The sequence below is a fragment of the Heptranchias perlo genome, chromosome 3 (genome assembly GCF_035084215.1).
Source record: "Heptranchias perlo isolate sHepPer1 chromosome 3, sHepPer1.hap1, whole genome shotgun sequence".
NCBI lineage: Eukaryota > Metazoa > Chordata > Chondrichthyes > Hexanchiformes > Hexanchidae > Heptranchias > Heptranchias perlo.
Window position 1 is genome coordinate 69,857,941 of NC_090327.1, and position 20,705 is coordinate 69,878,645.

Here is a 20,705-nt window from a genome sequence, read left to right on the forward strand (position 1 = left end):
AATGGGTAAAAAGCAATGGATTACAAACTTTCCTGTATGGGGACCCGCTGCAACTATAGTTGAATTGTCGCGGACCCCTAAAATTACCTTGCCCCCTCATCTTAACCTACAAGAGAGAGCGTGAGTAAAACCATGCTGTTGCAGAAATATTTATATCCATCATGTATTAAACATAATGCTTATGGCACATACTTCCTGTATACAATAACTTCCTGTATCATTTTTACAGTGGAAAACCCTGGTCAACATGTCACAATATCAACATTTCTGAACATGGTTAGTTGTATCATGTACTTTGTAAAAGAAAATGCAACAAATTATATATTTCACAATAACATGATTAAATTTAACCATTGAATTGCATATTGTTATTTGGAATGCCTACGTTAAAGTCTTTAAATGAAGGCCTTACCCTCTCCCAAAAGCTTGGGCTCTTTTTGCCCAGAACGGTGACATTGTTAATTGAAGGCCGATTCTGCAGTCTAAACACATTCAGCATGTGTAATTTCCCAGGATGCATCAATAGCATTTAAGCAAGCCAAAAGATAAAATACTTCTCCCTCAGGCTCTACAGTACTGATTGCATACCTGTTAATTTTGAATTATAAATACTGTAAACAGAAAGTATATTAAGCTGAGAATGAGACACACTGGCAGAGTCAAAAAGCACTAATGGGTTGAATTTTGAAAGCAAGCTAAAACAATAATTATCATCTGAATTTTGTTGATAGTTAGAAAATGTAAACCTTCTAATTACTGACATCAGTAAGAGCCAAATCAAGAGGTGGAGACAAAGTGAGAGAAGCAGACAAGGAGAAAGATATAGATAGAGACAGTGGCAGACATAGATACACTTCCAGAAATGAATCACAAAATTTAATGTTTGAAGACATATCTTAGAAGGTGACAAACTAGTACTGTTGGATTTTGGACACCCTCCCCATGACTGACACCAGGAATCCACCAGTGAGCCAAACCCTATATTTCACCCCACCCCCATTCTGCCAAACCTCAATGCTTTCCACAGTTCTATCAAATCCCAGGTCACCCCTCGATAGTGATGTCAGACCAAGGAATCCTCCCCATGCTGCCAAACCCCAGGACCCCCATATCAGTTCTGCCAAATCCCAGGACTACTCCTTATGCTAGCAATGCATAGGAGCACCCTCAGAGCAGCTAAACCCCATTCCCTCTGTCCCCCACTGCTGAATACCAGATATCTAATTGATACCAGATATCCAATTGAGACCTTTTCGATGTGATATTGCTTTGTACTCTCAGCTTTAAAACAGGTGAGGAACAATGGACGGTAACAGAATTTGATCCCCAAAGCACCAACAAAATTCACAACATATCATTTAATATAAAGAGAATTTGATTTATTCAGTTACTGTAAATCAGCGACCCTGATGATATCCACATGGCATAAACACCCCAGCTGTTATAAAACAGCATATCCTCTGATTCACCTGAGCAATGCCAATGGAGATCTGCTAGAAGTAAAGTACAAGTCTTGTGTACAATATGGACTTTCTGTAGGTGCCCTTTTTGCTTTTTGTAACGCTTCCCTGTTATACCTATTGTCATGCCCATCTATCATACTTTCTGGTCAATTAAACTTAGTTACTGATTTTACTTAACCACTAAGTCTTCCAAGATAGGTGGCACTGTGGCACCATTGTCGGCAGCATAATGGGTTGGTCAAACGTATTATCAAGTATTGTCTCCACCGTTTATAAAGCCTCCTCACTACTTATGAAGTGTTCATGGAATCATAGAAATTTACGGCACAGAAGGAGGCCATTCAGCCCATCACGTCTGTGCCGGCCGAGAAAGAGCTATCCAGCCTAATCCGTTTCCAGCTCTTGGTCCGTAGCCTTCAAGTGCAGATCCAAGCACTTTGTAAATGTGATGGGGATTTCTGCCTCTACTACCCTTTCAGCAATTGAGTTCCAGACCCCTACCACCCTCAGTGAAAAAGATTCTCCTCAGATCCCCTCCAATCCTTGTACCAATTACTTTAAATCTATGCCCCCTGGTTATTGACCTCTCTGCTAAGGGAAATAGGTCCTTCTTATCCACTCTATCAAGGCCCCTCATAATTTTATATACCTCAATTAAATCTCCCCTCAGTAACCTCTGTTCCAAAGAAAACAACCCCAGCCTATCCAATCTTTCTTCATAGCAAACATCCTCGTAAATCTCCTCTGTACCCTCTATAGTGCAATCACATCTTTCCTGTAATGTGGTGACCGGAACTGTATGCAGTACTCAAGCTGTGGCCTAACGAATGTTTTATACAGTTCTAGCATAACCTCCCTGCTCTTATATTCTGTGCCTCGGCTAATTAAGGAAAGTATCCCGTATGCCACCTTAACCACCTTATCTACCTGTCCTGCTACCTTCAGGGATCTGTGGACATGCACTCCAAGGTCCCTCACTTCCTCCACACCTTTCAGTACCCTCCCATTTATTGTGTATTCCCTTGCCTTGTTTACCCTTCCCAAATGCATTACCTCACACTTCTCTGGATTGAATTCCATTTGCCATTTTTCTGCCCACCTGACCAGCCCAATGATATCTTCCTGCAGTCTGCAGTTTCCTCCTCACTATCAACTACACGGCCAATTTTTGTATCATCTGCAAACTTCGTAATCGTACCCCCAACATTGATGTCTAAATCGTTGATATATACCACAAAAAGCAAGGGACCTAGTACTGAGCCCTGCAGAACCCCATTGAAAATAGCCTCCCAGTCACAAAAACACCCATCGACCATTACCCTTTGCTTCTGGCCACTGAGCCAATTTTGGATCCAACTTGTCACTTTCCCTTGGATCCCATATGTTTTTACATTCCTGACCAGTCTGCCATGTGGGACCTTGCCAAAATCCATGTGGACGACATCAAACACGCTACCCTCATCGACCCTCCATGTTACCTGCTCAAAAAATTCAATCAAGTCAGTCAGACACAACCTCCCCTTCACAAATCCATGCTGACTGCCCTTGATTAATGACAATTAATACTGTGTCTCAGAATTTTTTCCAATAATTTGCCCTCCACCGAAGTTAGGCTGACTGGCCTGTAATTACTTGGTCTATCCCTTTTTAAACAACGGTACAAAGTTAGCAGTCCTCCGGCACCATGTCTGTAACCAGAGAGGATTGGAAAATGATGGTCAGGGCCTCCGCTATTTCCTCCCTTGCTTCTCTTAACAGCCTAGGATACATTTCATCTGGGCCTGGCAATTTATCTACTTTCAAAGATGCCAAACCCGTTAATACTTCCTCACTCTTTATCCCATCCAATATTTCACACTCCTCCTTAAGTACAATGCCTGCATTGTCCCCCTCTTCCGTGAAGACGGATGCAAAGTATTCATTAAGAACCTGCCTATAACACGTTAAACACGTCAGCCAGTTTGAGCAGTTCAGTAAGTTATTCGCACCTCGTTATCGTTTTTGTATTTAAATCCTTCCATGGATCATTCGGTATCTGTTTAAAAGGGGTGTGTCATCAACCCCGAATCACTGGATCATTGTGTCTGTTTAAAAGGGGTGGGCTGACATTCCCGGTTCATTCTGTCTGTGTTTGTTCAAAAAACAGATTAGAGAAGATGCTGCACTGCGATTGCTCCAGTTGGTTCATTGATCCTGGAGTAGATTTAACAGCATTGCCTGTGTCTCGGTGATAGTGACAGATTCTAGTCTGTCCATCACAGGGCTGATCCGAACTCGATTCCTGATCCAAACGGTGTATCCTCTTCTAGGGACAATGAGCGAGCACGGGTACAGGGAAGGAAACAAATGACTGACAGGATTCCAATTCCGTCCCTGTGGTTATTGTTGTAGTTCAGAACGGGCGATTGTTAACAATGAAAGATTTTGGCTCAAAACAGAGGCTGTCTTTTCCCTCCAGATTTAGTTTTGCTTTATGAAGAGGAGGTGGAGGAATTAATTTTAACAGAAAAATTGTGCAGACTTGGTGCAGATCTGAAAACAACATTGGACTGGGACTGTTAATGTTTTGCCCAAAACAAAAGTCTCCTTGATCGATGAACCAACTGGAGCAATCGTAGTGCAGCATCTTCTCTGATCTGTTTTTTGAACAAACACAGACAGAATGAACCGGGAATGTCAGCCCACCCCTTTTAAACAGACACAATGATCCAGTGATTCGGGGTTGATGACACACCCCTTTTAAACAGATACCGAATGATCCATGGAAGGATTTAAATACAAAAACGATAACGAGGTGCGAATAACTTACTGAACTGCTCAAACTGGCTGACGTGTTTAACGTGTTATAGGCGGTGCCTTTGTAATGGACTCCTATGGTACTGGCTTAGTGCTACTTGCCCAATATAGTTGGCTGCCTGTGATAAGGGTGGGCGGTTTAAGGGGTGGGAACGGTACAACATTTTGCACTAGACCAGCTAAAATACATCAACCTGCTGAACTTAGTGGGGAAATTCTGACCGTTTCAAAGAGACAAGGAGGGGTACAACAGTGCTATTAAGGGGTGTGGGCCATCTGATATCCCTAAAAGGGTTGGGGGACATCTACATTCCCCTACCCTCGCTACCCTCCCAATCCCTTCAATGCGGCAGACTCTGTAATGTTACCCATCCCGAAAGCTCTCCGATACTCCCTAACCTCATGGCAGCCTCCACACTCCGTAACATCTGGACCTCGATTACTTCCCCCTCCCCCATACTTCCATAGTCCAGGATAACCTGCATCCCAAAAACTTCCATAATCTGTGTCACCCCTCCCACTACAGAAACCCTGGAACCCCTTTGCATAGCTTAGAGATTCCAAGTGCACCCAATACTCCCATAGTCTGGAACCCCTCTGTATTCTCCAAGACCCAGTGAACCTCCTTCTCCAGTGCTTTCAAATGCCAAAATCGTTCAACACTCCTGTATCACAGGACCCAGCTCTCACCAGTGCTCTTGCATCCTAATATCCCCTTCATTTTATTTTACTTCAGGTTAACTAGCCCCAGAGCCTGAGATTCCCCATATTCCTACCTCATCCTGCTATCCACCTCCCAGTATTCTCAAACACCAGGATCTCCGTCTCTTTTGCACCCCCCCCCCCCACCCCGTACTTCCAGATCCCGTGTCCCCCTTCCAGTTCTCCCACATCCCTTGATCTCCCAGCTCTCAATCTCCCTGTTAATACCGCACACAAAGACCCACTTCCCAATTCTCCCACGTCCAACAGCTCTCCTCGGAGTTCTTCTAGTGCCCGCCAACCCTCTCTCATTGCTTCCAAGCCTCAGGATCACTACCAAACCACACTCTCTTTCCCCCCTCTTCGCCCTCCCCGTCCATTTTACAGTAGCTACCTACCTTCAACCTGGAACACCTTCCCTACTGTCTTTCTCTGTATCCTTCACTGGGGGAGGGGTTGGAAGGGGAGAAGAAAGAGAGAGATGATATTGACTACATAGTTAAATGAACATATATTAATAAGACTGCTGATATAGTTTCCAAGTAAGTATTGATATCATCGTGGACTTTGATCCTGAAAATACCACTAACACTCCCACAATTGTTTGTAATAAAAATGCTATTTCACTTTGTCAATTACCATAAATCAATGGCCTAATAATATCATATGTTACATGGAATAAAACAGCATATCCTCTGACTCACTGTGATCAATGTCATAAACAAATACAGAAAAATAAAGAAATCTGGTTCTGAACAGTTAGAAATTTGACCTCTGGGTCCCCAGAAAACTTATGTTGTTGAGTAATACTTTATTTTAGGTGGTTTAGAAGGGCATCACGCAATGTTCTTTGAAGGAGTAGTGTTCATTCAAGGAAAAGCAGGATGAGGAAGTTTGAGCCTGGTACATGAAGGGAAATAAAATTAGCTTTCAGCAAAGGCTGCATGATCGCCTGTATTAATTTAGGTACCCAAGGTGTGCTGATGCCTGCTACTGTAAAACCTTTCATACTTAATGTTTTCCCCATAGATAATGTTGTCTTCTTCAGTTAAGTTGGTGGCACTGCAAGTAGAGGTTTATCCTGTTTTCTTGCTCTGTGATTGGCGTAAACTAACAGCGCAAAGTGGAATTCAGTACCATTTGTCTATGAAATGCACAATTGAGGATATCTATCTCTTTAGGTTTCTAATATCAAACTGGTCTTGGTGTAGAGCTTAGTTGAATAGTATAAATTTTAAAACATTTGTTTTTAAAAAGTAAAACGGATTGTAAAGAAGTGTGTTAATAATATGGTTTCTTTGAACTTTTAGAGCGCAAGAATTCTTAAGGCAACATACTTATTGCATTTGTCTGCTAGAAATTTATTCTGTGATCTTTACTACATTATTTAGAAAACCCATGTTCTGGTATCGAAGTCTCGAAATATTAGCGAATTAATTGTCTGCAAAATTAGTTGAATAATCCCAAATGGATTAATTATGTTTGTTTTCAAAACAGCCAATAACCCATTATTTGGTGAAGTGGTGTTCTCTTCCATATGAAGAAAGCACTTGGGAACTGAAACCAGACCAAGTCAAGATTGAAGAATTTCAGCAACTACAGGCCATGAAACCAAGAACAGAGCGTACGGTAAGATCACAATTCTGTACTTGAGTTTCAGATTGAGAAACAGAAAAAGTAAAAAGGATAGGCTAGGAAGACCAAGGGGGAACATGAAAGAAGGCCTACAGTCAACATAATGGGAAATGGCATAGACTTTTACAAGCAGATAAGAGTAAAGGTTAGTCAAAGAAACGATGATGCCACAGAGACACAGGTGGCCATCTTGCATTTGAGTGAGGGAAAGGTAGAAAGGCTGAAATATTTTACATCAGTTTTTACAGTGAAAGTTAGGCTGTAGAATTACCCAAGATGGGTGTAGAAGAGCCACTACTAGAGACAAATATTCAAAAGGACACTGTACTAAAAAAGTTAATGGGATTAAAAGTAGAAAAGCCACCAGATGATATGCATCCCATACTGAAAGAGGTTGGGGAAGAGATAGCAGAGGCACTCACCACAACGTTCCAAAAATCTTTGGAAACAGGAATTGTGCCAAAGGACTCTAGGACTGCAAATATTATACCCTTATTCAAATAGGGGAAAGAGATAAATCAGGAAATTATATGCCGATTAGTCTTGCCTTCATTGTGGTAACTTTGAGGGTCCATAACACAGACTGAATTTATAAGAATATAAGAACATAAAAACATAAGCAGGAGTAGGCCACAGGGCCCCTCGAGCCTGCACCGCCATTCAATAAGATCATGGTTGGTCTTCGACCTCAACTCCACTTTCCCGCCCGATCCCCATATCCCTTGATTCCTCGGGTCCAAAAATCTATTGATCTCAGCCTTGAATATACTCAACGACTGAGAATTCCAAAGATTCACAACCTTCTGAGTGAAGAAATTCCTCCTCATCTCAGTCTTAAATGCCTGTCTCCTTATCCTTAGACTATGCCCCCTAGTTCTAGACTCTCCAGCCAGGAGAAACAGCCTCTCAGCATCTACCCTGTCAAGCCCCCTCAGAATCTTTTATGTTTCAATGAGATTCACTCTCATTCTTCTAAACTCTAGTGAGTATATGATGTGGAGATGCCGGTGATGGACTGGGGTTGACAATTGTAAACAATTTTACAACACCAAGTTATAGTCCAGCAATTTTATTTTAAATTCACAAGCTTTCGGAGGCTTCCTCCTTCGTCAGGTGAACGATGTGAAAATGTTCACTTGGAAGGCATTAACAGGATTGGACAAAGTCAGCATGGGTTTATGAAAGGGAAATCATGCTTAACAAATCTACTGGAGTCTTTTGAGGATGTAACTAGTGGAATAGATAGGGGAGAACCAGTGGATGTGGTGTATTAGGATTTTCAGAAGGCTTTTGATATCAAAAGCCTTCTGAAAATCCTAATACACCACATCCACTGGTTCTCCCCTATCTATTCTACTAGTTACATCCTCAAAAGACTCCAGTAGATTTGTTAAGCATGATTTCCCTTTCATAAACCCATGCTGACTTTGTCCAATCCTGTTAATGTCTTCCAAGTGAACATTTTCACATCGTTCACCTGACGAAGGAGGAAGCCTCCGAAAGCTTGTGAATTTAAAATAAAATTGCTGGACTATAACTTGGTGTTGTAAAATTGTTTACTAGTGAGTATAGGCCTAGTTGACCCAATCTCTCCTCATATGTTAGTCCTGCCATCCCAGGAATCAGTCTGGTAAACCTTTGTTGCACTTCCCTCCATGGCAAGGACATCCTTCCTCAGATAAGGAGACCAAAACTGCACACAATACTCCAGATGTGGTCTCACTGCAGTAAGACATCCCTGCTCCTGTACTCAAATCCTCTTGCAATGAAGGCCAACGTACCATTCGCCTTCCTAACTGCTGGCTGCACCTGAATGCTCGCTTTCAGCAACTGGTGTACAAGGACACCCAGGTCTCATTGCACCTTACCTTTTCCCGATCTATCACCATTCAGATAATAATCTGCCTTTCTGTTTTTACAACCAAAGTGGATAACCTCACATTTATCCACGTTATACTGCAACTGCCATGTTCTTGCTCATTCACCCAACTTGTCTAAATCACACTGGAGCCTCTTTGCATCCTCCTCACAGCTCACATTCCACCCCAGCTTTGTATCATCAGCAAACTTGGGAATGTTACATTTAGTTCCCTCATCCAAATCATTGATATATATTGTGAATAGCTGGGGCCCAAGCACTGATCCCTGGGGTACCCCACTGGTCACTGCCTGCCACCCGGAAAAAGACCTGTTTATTCCTACACTCTGTTTCCTGACTGTCAACCAATTCTCAATCCATGCCAGTATATTCCTCCCAATCCCATGTACTTCAATTTTGCACACTAACCTCTTGTGTGGGACCTTATCAAAAGCCTTCTGAAAATCCTAATGCACCACATCCACTGGTTCTCCCCTATCTATTCCACTAGTTACATCCTCAAAAGACTCCAGTAGATTTGTTAAGCATGATTTCCCTTTCATAAACCCATGCTGACTTTGTCCAATCCTGTTAATGCCTTCCAAGTGTTCTGTTATCACATCTTTTATAATAGACTCCAGCATTTTCCCCACTACTAATGTTAGGCTAACTGGTCTGTAATTCCCTGTTTTTTTTCTCTCCCTCCTTTTTTAAATAGTGGGGTTACATTTGCCACCCTCCAATCTGTAGGAACTGTTCCAGAGTCTATAGAATTTTGGAAGATGATCACCAATGCATCCACTATTTCCAGGGCCACTTCCTTTAGTACTCTGGGATGTAGATTCTCAGGCCCTGGGGATTTGTCAGCCTTTTGCCCCATTAATTTCCCTAGCACTTTATTTTTTACTAATACTGATTTCCTTCAGTTCCTCCCTCTCACTGGACCCTTGGTTCCCTAACATTTCTGGCAGGTTATTTGTGTCCTCCTTTGTGAAGACAGAACCAAGGTATGTATTTAATTGTTCTGCCATTTCTTTGTTCCCCACTATAATTTCCCCCATTTCTGACTGTAAGGGACCTACATTTGTCTTCACTAATCATTTTCTCTTGACATATTTATAGAAGCTTTTACAGTCAGTTTTTATGTTCCCTGCTAGTTTACTCTCATACTCTATTTTTCCTCTCTTAATCAGTCTCTTTGTCCTCTGCTGAATTCTGAACTGCTCCCAATCCTCAGGCTTGCCGCTTTTTCTGGCAATTTTATATGTCTCCTCTTTGGATCTAATACTATCCCTAATTTCTTTTGTAAGCCACGGTTGAGCCACCTTTCCTGTTTTATTTTTGCGCCAGACAGGAATGAATAATTGTTGTAATTCCTGCACACGTTCTTTAAATATTAGCCATTGCCTATCATCTATCCTAGCCAACTCGCACCTCATACTTTCGTAATTTTCTTTTATTTAGATTCAGGACCCTAGTTTCGGATTCAACTACTTCACTCTCCATCTTAATGAGGAATTCTATCATGTTATGGTCGCTCTTCCCTAAGAGACCCCGCACAACAAGATTGTTAATTAATCCTTTCTCATTGCACAATACCCAGTCTAGGATTGCCTGTTCTCCAGTTGGTTCCTCAACGTATTGGTCTAGAAAACCATCACGTACACACTCCAGGAATTCCTCCCCCACAGCCTTTTATATGGCACCTTATCGAATACCTTTTGAAAATCCAAATATACTGGTTCCCCTTTATCTACCCTGCTAGTTACATCCTCAAAAAATTCTAATAGATTTATCCAACCACTATTTCTCTTTCGTAAAACCATGTTGACTCTACCTAACCATGTATTGATTTTCTAAGTGCCCTGTTATCACTTCCTTAATAATGGATTCCAGCATTTTCCTGACGTATTATGTCAGGCCAACTGGCCTGTACTTCCCTGTTTTCTCTCTCTCCCTCCTTTCTTGAATAGCGGGGTTACATTTGCTACCTTCCAATCCGCTGTGACCGTTCTAGGGGACTTCTGGAGAATTTTGGAAGATCACAACCAATGCATCCACTATCTCTGCCGCCACCTCTTTTCGAGCCCTAGGATGTAGGCCATCAGATCCAGGGGATTTATTGGCTTTTAGTCCTATTAGTTTCTCCAGTACTTTTTCTCTACTGGGATTAATTACTTTAAGTTCCTCACTCTCATTAGCCCCTTGATTCCCCACTATTTCTGGTATGCTTTTTGTGTCTTTATTGAACACTTAAAAGCTGTACGCTAATCATGAACAGTTGGCATGGATTTGTAAAGGGCAGAATGTGCTCGACTATTTTCATTGAATTTTTTGAGGAAATCACAACGGAAATTCAGTGAATGTTGCTTATCAATTTTCAGAATGCATTTGATAAGATGCCAGATATGAGACTTGTGCTAATTAAGGCACACGGTATTAAAGAAAATGTAATGGTATGACTAGGGAACAGAAAGCAAAGAATAGGGGTAAATGTATCTTTTTTTGGATTGGTAGAATCTGTGCTGGGACCTTTTATCATTTGCAGTGAAACTTGTAATTTAAGATCCTTGTAAGAGACTACCTGTTGTTATACAACCAAATACATTTGGCTGGCAAGGTTCTCCATTGTAATTAACCTCCAGTGAAAGACCATCCTCTCAATGCAACCAGCATCCAGACATTACACGCAATTAATAACCCTACACAAGTATAGCAGAGCGTGGGAGAACAATGTATGGGTGGAATTATAAACACAATTTTCCATAGCATCACTGATAAAATGCACCAGGGCTACAAGACATGGTAGTACCATGCTCCAGCTGATAGACATACTGCCTACAGTTCACATACCTTACTACTGACCTTCTGTCTCAGGAAGAGATTTCTGGAGCTGCTGCATCAAAGTGTTTGTTCAGTTGCAGACTGCTTCCATCTCCACCAGCTGCTGTGCTCTGTCTTATTGGTATTATCTTATAACTGCACACATCCCACTAGAGTGGCATAGGGATGTGATGCTCTTCAGAACACAGCAACAAGATGAATCATGTCATTCATGCTGATTCACTCTGAGTTCAAACATAAATCACCTCCACTAGAAGAGATTGTTCTATACTCCTAAGTTGTGCAAGAGTCAGAAATAACAAGTGCATTCTGTAAATTCAGTAAACAGCAGTGGAAGTCCTAGTATTAAGAGTGGACAGTAGAATATATACTATGGAGACCATTTGTCTTTATTCAGTCAAGCATTAATTCCTAAAGTTCTGTATTTTTGAGCACTACTCTAGTTGTTTTCATGCAATGTCCCTTCAATGAGAGACCACCCATTCTGAAAGACCACTTTTTCTTAGCAGAACAGGTGATCGTAAACGACAGCTTTCAACGTACATTTAGGGGGGGAGCAAAGGGCAGTGAATGAAAATGAAACCGAAGTGGTAAGATTTTAAGAGTGGAAGAACAAGGAGCAATTGGGGTGCAGATACATAAGGAATGAAGTTAAATACCTTGTTAAAAAGGAAATAAAGGGGATTGAGGTTTTTTTTTATAGAGAAATTGAGTATAAAAGCAAAGAAGTGATGTTGAATCTGTACAAGGCATTGGTTAGGCCACCATTGGAATATTGCGTTAAGTTCTCGGTACCCTATTAATAGGATATTGGAAAAAGTATAGTAAAGATTCACTGGGAATAATACTAGGGAATAACAGGTTATGAAAAAAGGCATTCAAAATTGGGACTTTTTTCTTTGAACAGAAAAGGTTAAGGATAGAAATTCTAATGAGGTTTTCGAAATTAAAAATTTTGAGGGTAAATGATGAAAGATTGTTTCGACATATTGGCAGATCAGTAGCAAGGGAGCATAAACTGAGGATTATCACTAGAAGAATGAAGAGGGTTTGTAATGTTTTATCACAGGTGGCTAGTGAGGCAAAGAATATGACTTCTTTGAAAGAGGAATTGGATAAGCATTTCAAAAAGATTATTATAAAAAAGATAGAGAGATGGGATTAGCGTTGATAGTTCCAGTTGAAGACCTAGCACAGACTTGATAGGCAATATAGTTGCCATCTGTGCTGTACTTCTATGATTTTATGACACTGATGTTACATGCACAGTTGAAACGATACAGAGGCAAATAATGATGGCTCAGGGTATATGGAATTTATGTCATAAGGAAAGACTGAAGAAGTTAGGTGACTTTTCTCTGGAAAATTGAACACTTTGAGGTGACCTAATTGAAGTTTTTCAAGGTGACAAAAGGAATTGACATAATCCAGGCAAGTTGTTTATTTTTGTGAAGGGTTCAAATGCTATAGGACACAAGTTTAAAATTTGAAAAATAAGGAAGAAGGGAAATCGAGCAGAAATATTTCACCCAAAGGGTAATATAGTTGTAGAATAAGTTGCCAGGAAAGCACACTGAAATAGGCAGTATAAGTGGGTTCAAGAGGCAATTAGATGTCTACCTGGTACAAAGATAAAGGACGTGCCGGAGCAACTGGAGAGGTATTTGGAAAGGGAGGGGGAGGATCCAGTTGCCGTGGTCCATGTCGGCACCAATGACATAAGGAAGAACAAGGAGGAGATCCTGCTGAGGGAATATCAGAAGCTAGGAACTAAATTAAAAAGCAGGACCTCACGGGTGGTAATCTCAGGATTGCTACCCGAGCCACGTGCTAATTGGAATAGGAATAGCCAGATGAGAAAGGTGAATGCGTGGCTGGAAGAGTGGTGTGGGAGGGAAGGGTTCTATTTCATGGGGCACTGGCACCAGTACTGGGACAGGAAGCAGCTATACCACTGGGATGGGCTCCACCTGAACCGGAATGAAACCAGTGTCCTAACAGAAAGGATAAATAAACTAGCAAGATGGTGGGAGGGATCTGGCAGCAATAACCAAAGCTTAAAAATAAAAGAAACAGGAGATGAGTGTCAAGGTCAGACCAGGGTAAGGAATAAAGATAATGTAAATGGTCAAAGAACAAATAGAGTTATCAAACAGAAGTATAAAAGGAAACTATTAAATATGAATTAAATTGACTGTACAGTAATATACACAACATCCAAAATAAAACAGGGGAACTGGAAGCAATAATCCTTAGCGAAGAACCAGATGTAGTAGGAATGACTGAAACATGGCTACATAAAGAACAGGACTGGCAACTAAACATTGCAGGCTTTAACATAATCAGAAAGGATAGGGAAGGAAGAAGGGGGTGGAGTAACTGTACTCAGAGGTAACAATGGCAGTAGAAAAAAGGGACATAACTAACACAAGACTAGAAACAGAATCCATATGGATTGAAATAAAAGATAAGAAGGGATCGATCACACTAATAGGGGAACCCTAATATAACACCTAATTGTGGAAAGGAGGTAGATGAAAAAATATGTAAACAAATATGTAAAATGCATAAAGGACATTGAATAATAGTCATGGGAGATTTTAACTATTCCCAAATAAACGAACAAGAAAAGCTAGGTAAAGGTACAGGGAATGGAATTTTTACTATGTATATTGGACTCCTTTCTTACCTAGTATGTAAAAAGCCTAACAAGAAGCACTACCGGATCTAGTAATGGGAAATTAACCAGAACAGATAAGAGAAGGAAGTGTTGGGGGAACATCTGGGCAATAGTGACCACAACATATGGTTTAAGATAAAGATTGAGAAGGACATAAGTAAGATAAAGACCAAAGTAATAAATGGAAAAAAAGCTGCTTTTCAGGAGATGAGAATAGAACTAGGGAAAATAAACTGGAAAAATTTACTGATAAACAAAGAAATAGAACAGCAGTGGGAAACAATTAAAACAGTGATCAGCAGATTCCGGGAGAAATATATCCCACTTAAAAAGCAAGAACAAAATAGCCAGTAATGATACACCATGGATGAATAAAGAAATAAGGGCAAAATTGAAACTAAAGAAAAAGACATACTCTAAGTATATAGACAATAACGGAGAGGATGACAAAAGGAAATATGAAAAGGTTAGGAAAGAAGTTTAAAAAAACAATTGGGACAGCAAAGGGAGACTGCAAAATTAAATTATCAAGGAATATAAAAAGAAATAGTAAAGTATTCTACAGACACATAAATAACAAAATCAGGATAGGGATAGGGCCACTAAGGGATACACATGATAAACTCACAGGTAATGACAGCGAAAAGGCAGAAATATTAAATAATTACTTTGCCTCCAGTATTTAACAGGGCGACTAAGACGGTGGGCATGACATTAGAAGAAGAGATCAAAAAAGATATAAAGACATTTAAGATAGAAAGGGGGGAGATAATTGATTAACTAATTAAACTTAGATAGGATAAAACCCCTGGTCCAGATGGTTTGCATCCGCACATAGTAAAAGAAGCTAAGGAAGAGAGAGCAGAGGCACTATTACCTGTAGATAAAAATTCATTAGAAAAGGGAATAGTGCAGAGGACTGGCAGGCAGCTAATCTGATTCCTATATTTAAAAAGTGGGATAGTTCCCTGGACTGGTTCTATAGACCAATTAGCTTAACATCAGTGGTAGGAAGGATAATGGAATCCTTACTCCAAGCTGTAATGGAAAAACATCTATATATCAAAAATACAATAAAGAATAGTCAACGCAGATTTCAAAAGGGATGATCATGCTTGACCAACCTCATTGCATTCTTTGAAGAATTAACAGGTAGGTTAGACAAAGGTAATGTAGATGTAATATATTTGGATTTTCAAAGGCCTTCGATAAGGTACCGCATAGTAGATTCATGACTAAGGCCAGAGCATGTGGAGTCAAGGGACAAGTAGCAGAATGGCTAGCAAGCCATCCACCACGCTAAACATTCACTCCCTTCACCACTGGCGCACAGCAGCTGCAGTGTGTACCATCCACAGGATGCACTGCAGCAACTCGCCAAGGCTTCTTCGACAGCACCTCCCAAACCCGCGACCTCTACCACCTAGAAGGATAAGAGCAGCAGGTACATGGGAACAACACCACCTGCACGTTCCCCTCCAAGTCACACACCATCCCGATTTGGAAATATATCGCTGTTCCATCATCGTCGCTGGGTCAAAATCCTGGAACTCCCTTCCTAACAGCACTATGGGAGAACTTTCACCACATGGACTGCAGCGGTTCAAGAAGGCGGCTCATCACCATCTTCTCGAGGGCAATTAGGGATGGGCAATAAATTCCGGCCTCGCCAGCGACGCCCACATCCCATGAACGAGTTTTTAAAAAGCCAGCTACAAAACAGAAAACAGAGAGTAGGGGTTAAAGGTAGTTATTCAGACTGGCAAAAGGTGAGAAGCGATGTTCCACAAGAATCGGTGCTGGGACTGTTGTTGTTCACCATTTACGTAAACGATTTGGACTCTGGAATTGGAAGCACAATTCCAAAATTTGCGGACGTCACCAAATTGGGGGGTATGGTTGATGCTGAGGAGGACTGCGACAAAATGCAAGAAGACATTAATAAACGTGCAGAATGGGCATGTAATTGGCAAATGAATTTCAATATAGATAAATGTGAGGTATTACATTTTAGTAGGAAGAATAAGGAGGATCATATGCTGCTTGGATAATAAGAGTCTAAATGGGGTAGAGGCGCAGGGGGATCTGGGGGTATAGATGCACAAACTGTAAAGTAGTGACTCAGGTTAATAAGGCCATAAAAAGGCAAACCAAACGCTGGGGTTCATTTCTAGAGGGATAGAATTGAAAAGCAGAGAGGTTATGTTAAACCTATATAGAACCTTGGTTAGACCACATTTGGTGTACTGTAAACAGTTCTGGTCTCCATATTATCAAAAGGATATAGAGGCAATCGAGAAGGTCCAAAGAAATTTACTAGGATGATACCAGAACTGAGAGGTTATACTTATCAGGAAAGATTTAGCAGGCTGGGGCTCTTTTTTTCTACAAAAGAGAAGACTGAAGGGTGACCTGATAGAGGTTTTTAAGATCATAGGGTTTGATAGGGTAGACATTGAGAAGATGTTTCCACTTGCAGGGGAGTCCAGAACTAGAGGCCATAAATGTAGGATAGTCACTAATAAATCCAATAAGGAATTCAGGAGACACTAATTTAGTTAGAGAGTGGTTAGAATGTGGAACTCGCTACCACAAGGAGTAGTTGAGGTGATTAGCATAGATACATTTCAGGGGAAGCTAGATAAGCACATGAGGGAGAAAGGAACAGAAGGATATGCTGTTAGATGAAGTAGGGAGGGAGGAGGTTCATGTGGAGCATGAACACTGGCATGGACCTGTTGCACTGAATGGTCTTGTTTCTCTGCTGTACGTTCTATATAATTCTATGTAAAATGCATTTTTGGAGAGAAAATGAGTTGAGGAATATGGTGAGAAGGTGGGCAGTAGGTAGCATTGACTGACTGAAAAGGGACAAGCTTGTTCAACCTAAATGCCTTGCTCAGTTACAAAAATCCTTGTTCTTGCGTAAACATGGCTTTGCTAATATTGATTTGTATCAAAAAGGAGCGGCCGCTTGCAGAATTCTGGACAAAATTGGGACATTCAAGGGATTATAAAAATCGCAACCAACTCAGGGATTATCAACTGGAGGGTGTAAACTGGCTACTCTTCAATTGGTACAACAGGTGGGTTATTGTGCTATCAAAATAGTTTGGAGTAATGGACAAAATCATTTCATGAAAATGTATAAAACCGTTTTTATACTAGTACCATTTCATTCAGATTTCATGAGACGGGCATCTGTGAGCTGGCTCCCTAATGCAGCAGCAGACCCATAGTCCCTTGAAAAACTAGTTTTGCAAGACTGCCATCGGGATTAGGGAGCCAGGTTTAGTCGTTTAAATGCTAAAAGCTGGCTCACAGATGTCGGCTCTAGAATTTGAACAAAAGCAGTACCAGTATAAAAGCTTAGCAACTTGCATTTATATAGCACTTTTAATGTCGAAAAATGTCCCATGGCACTTCACAGGAGCATATTTGGACAAAAATTGACACCAAGCCAAAGAAGGAGATATTAGGACGGGTGACAAAAAGCATGGTCATCGGAGGGTCTTAAGGAGAGAGAGATGGAGAGGCGGAGAGGTCTAGGGAAGGAATTCCAGAGTTTAGGGCGTAGACTGTAATAAAATCATAAATATTGCTGCTTTTTTTTAAAAAAAACCTGCTGTAATGATAGTAATACAGTGCAGATGCCCCTTGTCCCTTACCCCTTACCATCTTCACCTTGAGTGCAATAATTTGAGAGATTTACCCAGGATGTCTTGAGAGTAAGAGGTGGTTTAATCACCAAAAAAATGTAATACTTCAAAATTATTCATGTAACTACTATTTTGGAAGATAGGGCGATACCTGAATTGCGTAGCGTATAGAAGCTTTTAAAGTCCAACAAAGGTCAATCCTGGACCATTCTCATCTTTAGTCTTTTTTAAATAATTTAAATAGTAAAATGTTTGTCTTACAAAAAAAACAGCTACAGCAAGATGCAAATGCCCAAATTTCTTAAAGTAGTAAAAATAATATAACGTGGACTACATAGTGGAAAGGAATAGAGATATGTCAAAGGGATGCTTGGTCTGTAAGAAGGGCAATGTGTGGGATTCCAGTTTTCCATTGCCTATGTACCAGTAGTAAACCACAGACTGGAGATCAGTTTTTTTTCCCTTTCCTGCTTCCCTCCATTGCCAAGCTTTTTGGAACCACTTAAATCTCATTTGCAGAGTGTTCCAAAATTGAAAGATTAGGTTAGATATAATAAGTGCAGCACTGTTGAAGGTGTAGCATTTGGTTTCTGTGTACAAAATAAACGGCAGACCTTGACTCATCAGTGTTGCTAAAATTACATTTATTTTCATTGATATGTATTTCTGTAATGTCAGTTACACTGTAGTGGTATAACTAAACCTGTGAAAACAATTAAAGCTACTACCCTGGTTTGGGAGGGGTGGGGGAGTGGGTGGGGGAAGAGGGAGGAATGTTGTAAAATTGCAACTTTTATTATAAAGACTTGTAATGATGTTTTCTGGTGTTTTTTTTTCAGCCAAAACTGCATTTTGGCAGATGAAATGGGGTTAGGGAAGACTATCCAGTCTATTACATTTCTATATGAAATATACTTGAAGGGAATTCATGGCCCCTTCCTGATTATTGCACCCCTTTCCACAATCACTAATTGGGAGAGGGAGTTCCACACTTGGACAGAGATGAATGTGACTGTGTATCATGGCAGCCAGGCTAGCCGCCAAATGATTCAGGCGTACGAGATGTACTTCAGGGATGCTGAGGTAAGGATGGCAGGTTACATAAAATTTCAGTTTATGTATAAATTTAAATGTCTAGTGAACACAGTAGCACTGAAAAGGAAATAATATAAAGCAATTTTCCAGACTCTGACATTTCACATGGAAGGTTTGTTTTGTAAAATTCGTGAATATTGAAGTGTTTGCAATGGGAAAAAATTCTTTGACTTTTTTCTAATTTTACTTTTCTCTAATACATTTTATTGGTCCTAATTTTTAGTTAATCAACTATTGATCTTTACTTTGATAAATTTCTTGTAATTGTGTCACAGCTGTCGATCCCTTTAGTGTGGACAGGCTAATTGATATTGGTGACCGAAAAGGTGCATGTTAGTGACAAAGTGACTGGCATAAAACTGTCTCATACTCGCAAAGATAAATAGATGAGTGGGATCATTGGTGCACAGTTTTTTGGTCTTTACTACCCTGCCCAGTTAGTCACTCTTTGCGTCATGTAGTGCTTCCTGACATCAGTCCAGAATTTGTCTTTTACAAGTTTATAGTTATCTGGGGTATCAGTGGGAGAGCATTTTGGTGATCGTCATCATGATTCAGTTGGATTTAGCATAGTTATGGAAAAGGACAAAGGTCGACCAGGAGTAAAAATTCTCAATTGGGGAAAGGCCAATTTTACTAAGCTAAGATGTGATTTAGCAAAAGTGGACTGGAAACAGCTACTTGAAGGTAAATCAGTGTCATAGCAGTGGGAAGCATTCAAGAGGAGATAGTGAGGGTTCAGAGCAAATATGTTCCCACAAAGAAAAAAGGTGGGGACTCCCAAATCAAGAGCCCCCTGGATGTCAAAGAGCATGCAGAGTAGGATAAGGCAAAAAAGGGAACTTATGTCAGATACCAAGAGTCAATACTGCAGAAAGCCTAGAGGAGTATAGAACGTACAGGGGTGAAATTAAAAAGGAAATTAGGAAAGCAGAGAGAGGGCATGAAAAAATATTGGCAAATAAAATCAAGGAGAACACAAAGATGTTTTATAAATACATAAAGAGCAAGAGGATAACTGAAGAAAGAGTGGGACCTATTAGAGACCAAAAAGTTAACCTATGTGTGGAGGCAGAAGATGTGGGTATGGTTCTTAATGAATACTTTGCATCTGCATTGTCCCCCTCTTTTGTGAAGACAGACATTGTAGTTAAGGAAGAGGAGTGTGAAATATTGGATGGGATAAACATAAAGAGAGGAAATATTAGGGGGTTTAGCATTCTTGAAAGTAGATAAATCGACTGGCCCAGATGAAATGTATCCCAGGCTGTTAAGAGAAGTAAGGGAGGAAATAGCAGAGGCTCTGACTATCATTTTCCAATCCTCTCTGGCTACAGACGTGGTGCCAGAGGACTGCTAACGTTGTACCACTGTTTAAAAAGGGAGAAAGGGATTAGCAGAGTAATTACTGGCTAGTCAACCTAACCTCGGTGGTGAACAAATTATTGGAAAAAATTCTGAGGGACAGTATTAATCGTCATTTAGAAAGGCACAGATTAATCAAGGGCAGTCAGCGTGGATTTGTTATGGGAAGGTTGTGTTTGACTAATTTGATTGAATTTTTTGAGGAGCTAACGAGCGTCGATGAGGTGAGCGCGTTTGATATAGTCTACATGGATTTTAGCAAGGCTTTTGACAAGGTCCCACATGGCAGACTGGTCAGGAAAGTAAAAGCCCATGGGATCCAAGGGAAAGTGGCAAGTTGGATCCAGAATTGGCGCAGTGGCAGAAAGCAAAGGGTAATGGTCCACGGGTGTTTTTGTGACTGGAAGGCTATTTCCAGTGGTGTTCCGCAGGGCTCAGTACTAGGTCCCTTGTTTTTTGTTGCATATATCAGTGACTTAGACTTAAATGTATGGGGCATGATTAAGAAGTTTGCAGATGATACGAAAGTTGGCTGTATGGTTGATAGTGAGGAAGAAAGCTGTAGATTGCCGGAAGGTATCAGTGGACTAGTCAGGTGGGCAGAAAAG

At 40.7% G+C, this 20,705-nt stretch overlaps 1 protein-coding gene across 3 annotated transcripts in view; it reads left to right on the forward strand.

Moving 5' to 3' along the window:
* Positions 1-20,705, forward strand: part of chd7 (chromodomain helicase DNA binding protein 7) — a 297,949-nt gene that overhangs the window by 189,522 nt on the left and 87,722 nt on the right. For all 3 annotated transcript variants that reach the window (XR_010961454.1, XM_067980156.1, XM_067980157.1), the window contains 3 exons: positions 6,459-6,590; positions 16,943-17,064; positions 18,477-18,720. Coding sequence is in view for 2 of the 3 variants with exons in the window: in XM_067980156.1 (XP_067836257.1) it covers positions 6,459-6,590; positions 16,943-17,064; positions 18,477-18,720 (498 nt within the window). In the remaining variant the exon portion in view is untranslated. The remainder of the gene's footprint in view (positions 1-6,458; positions 6,591-16,942; positions 17,065-18,476; positions 18,721-20,705) is intronic.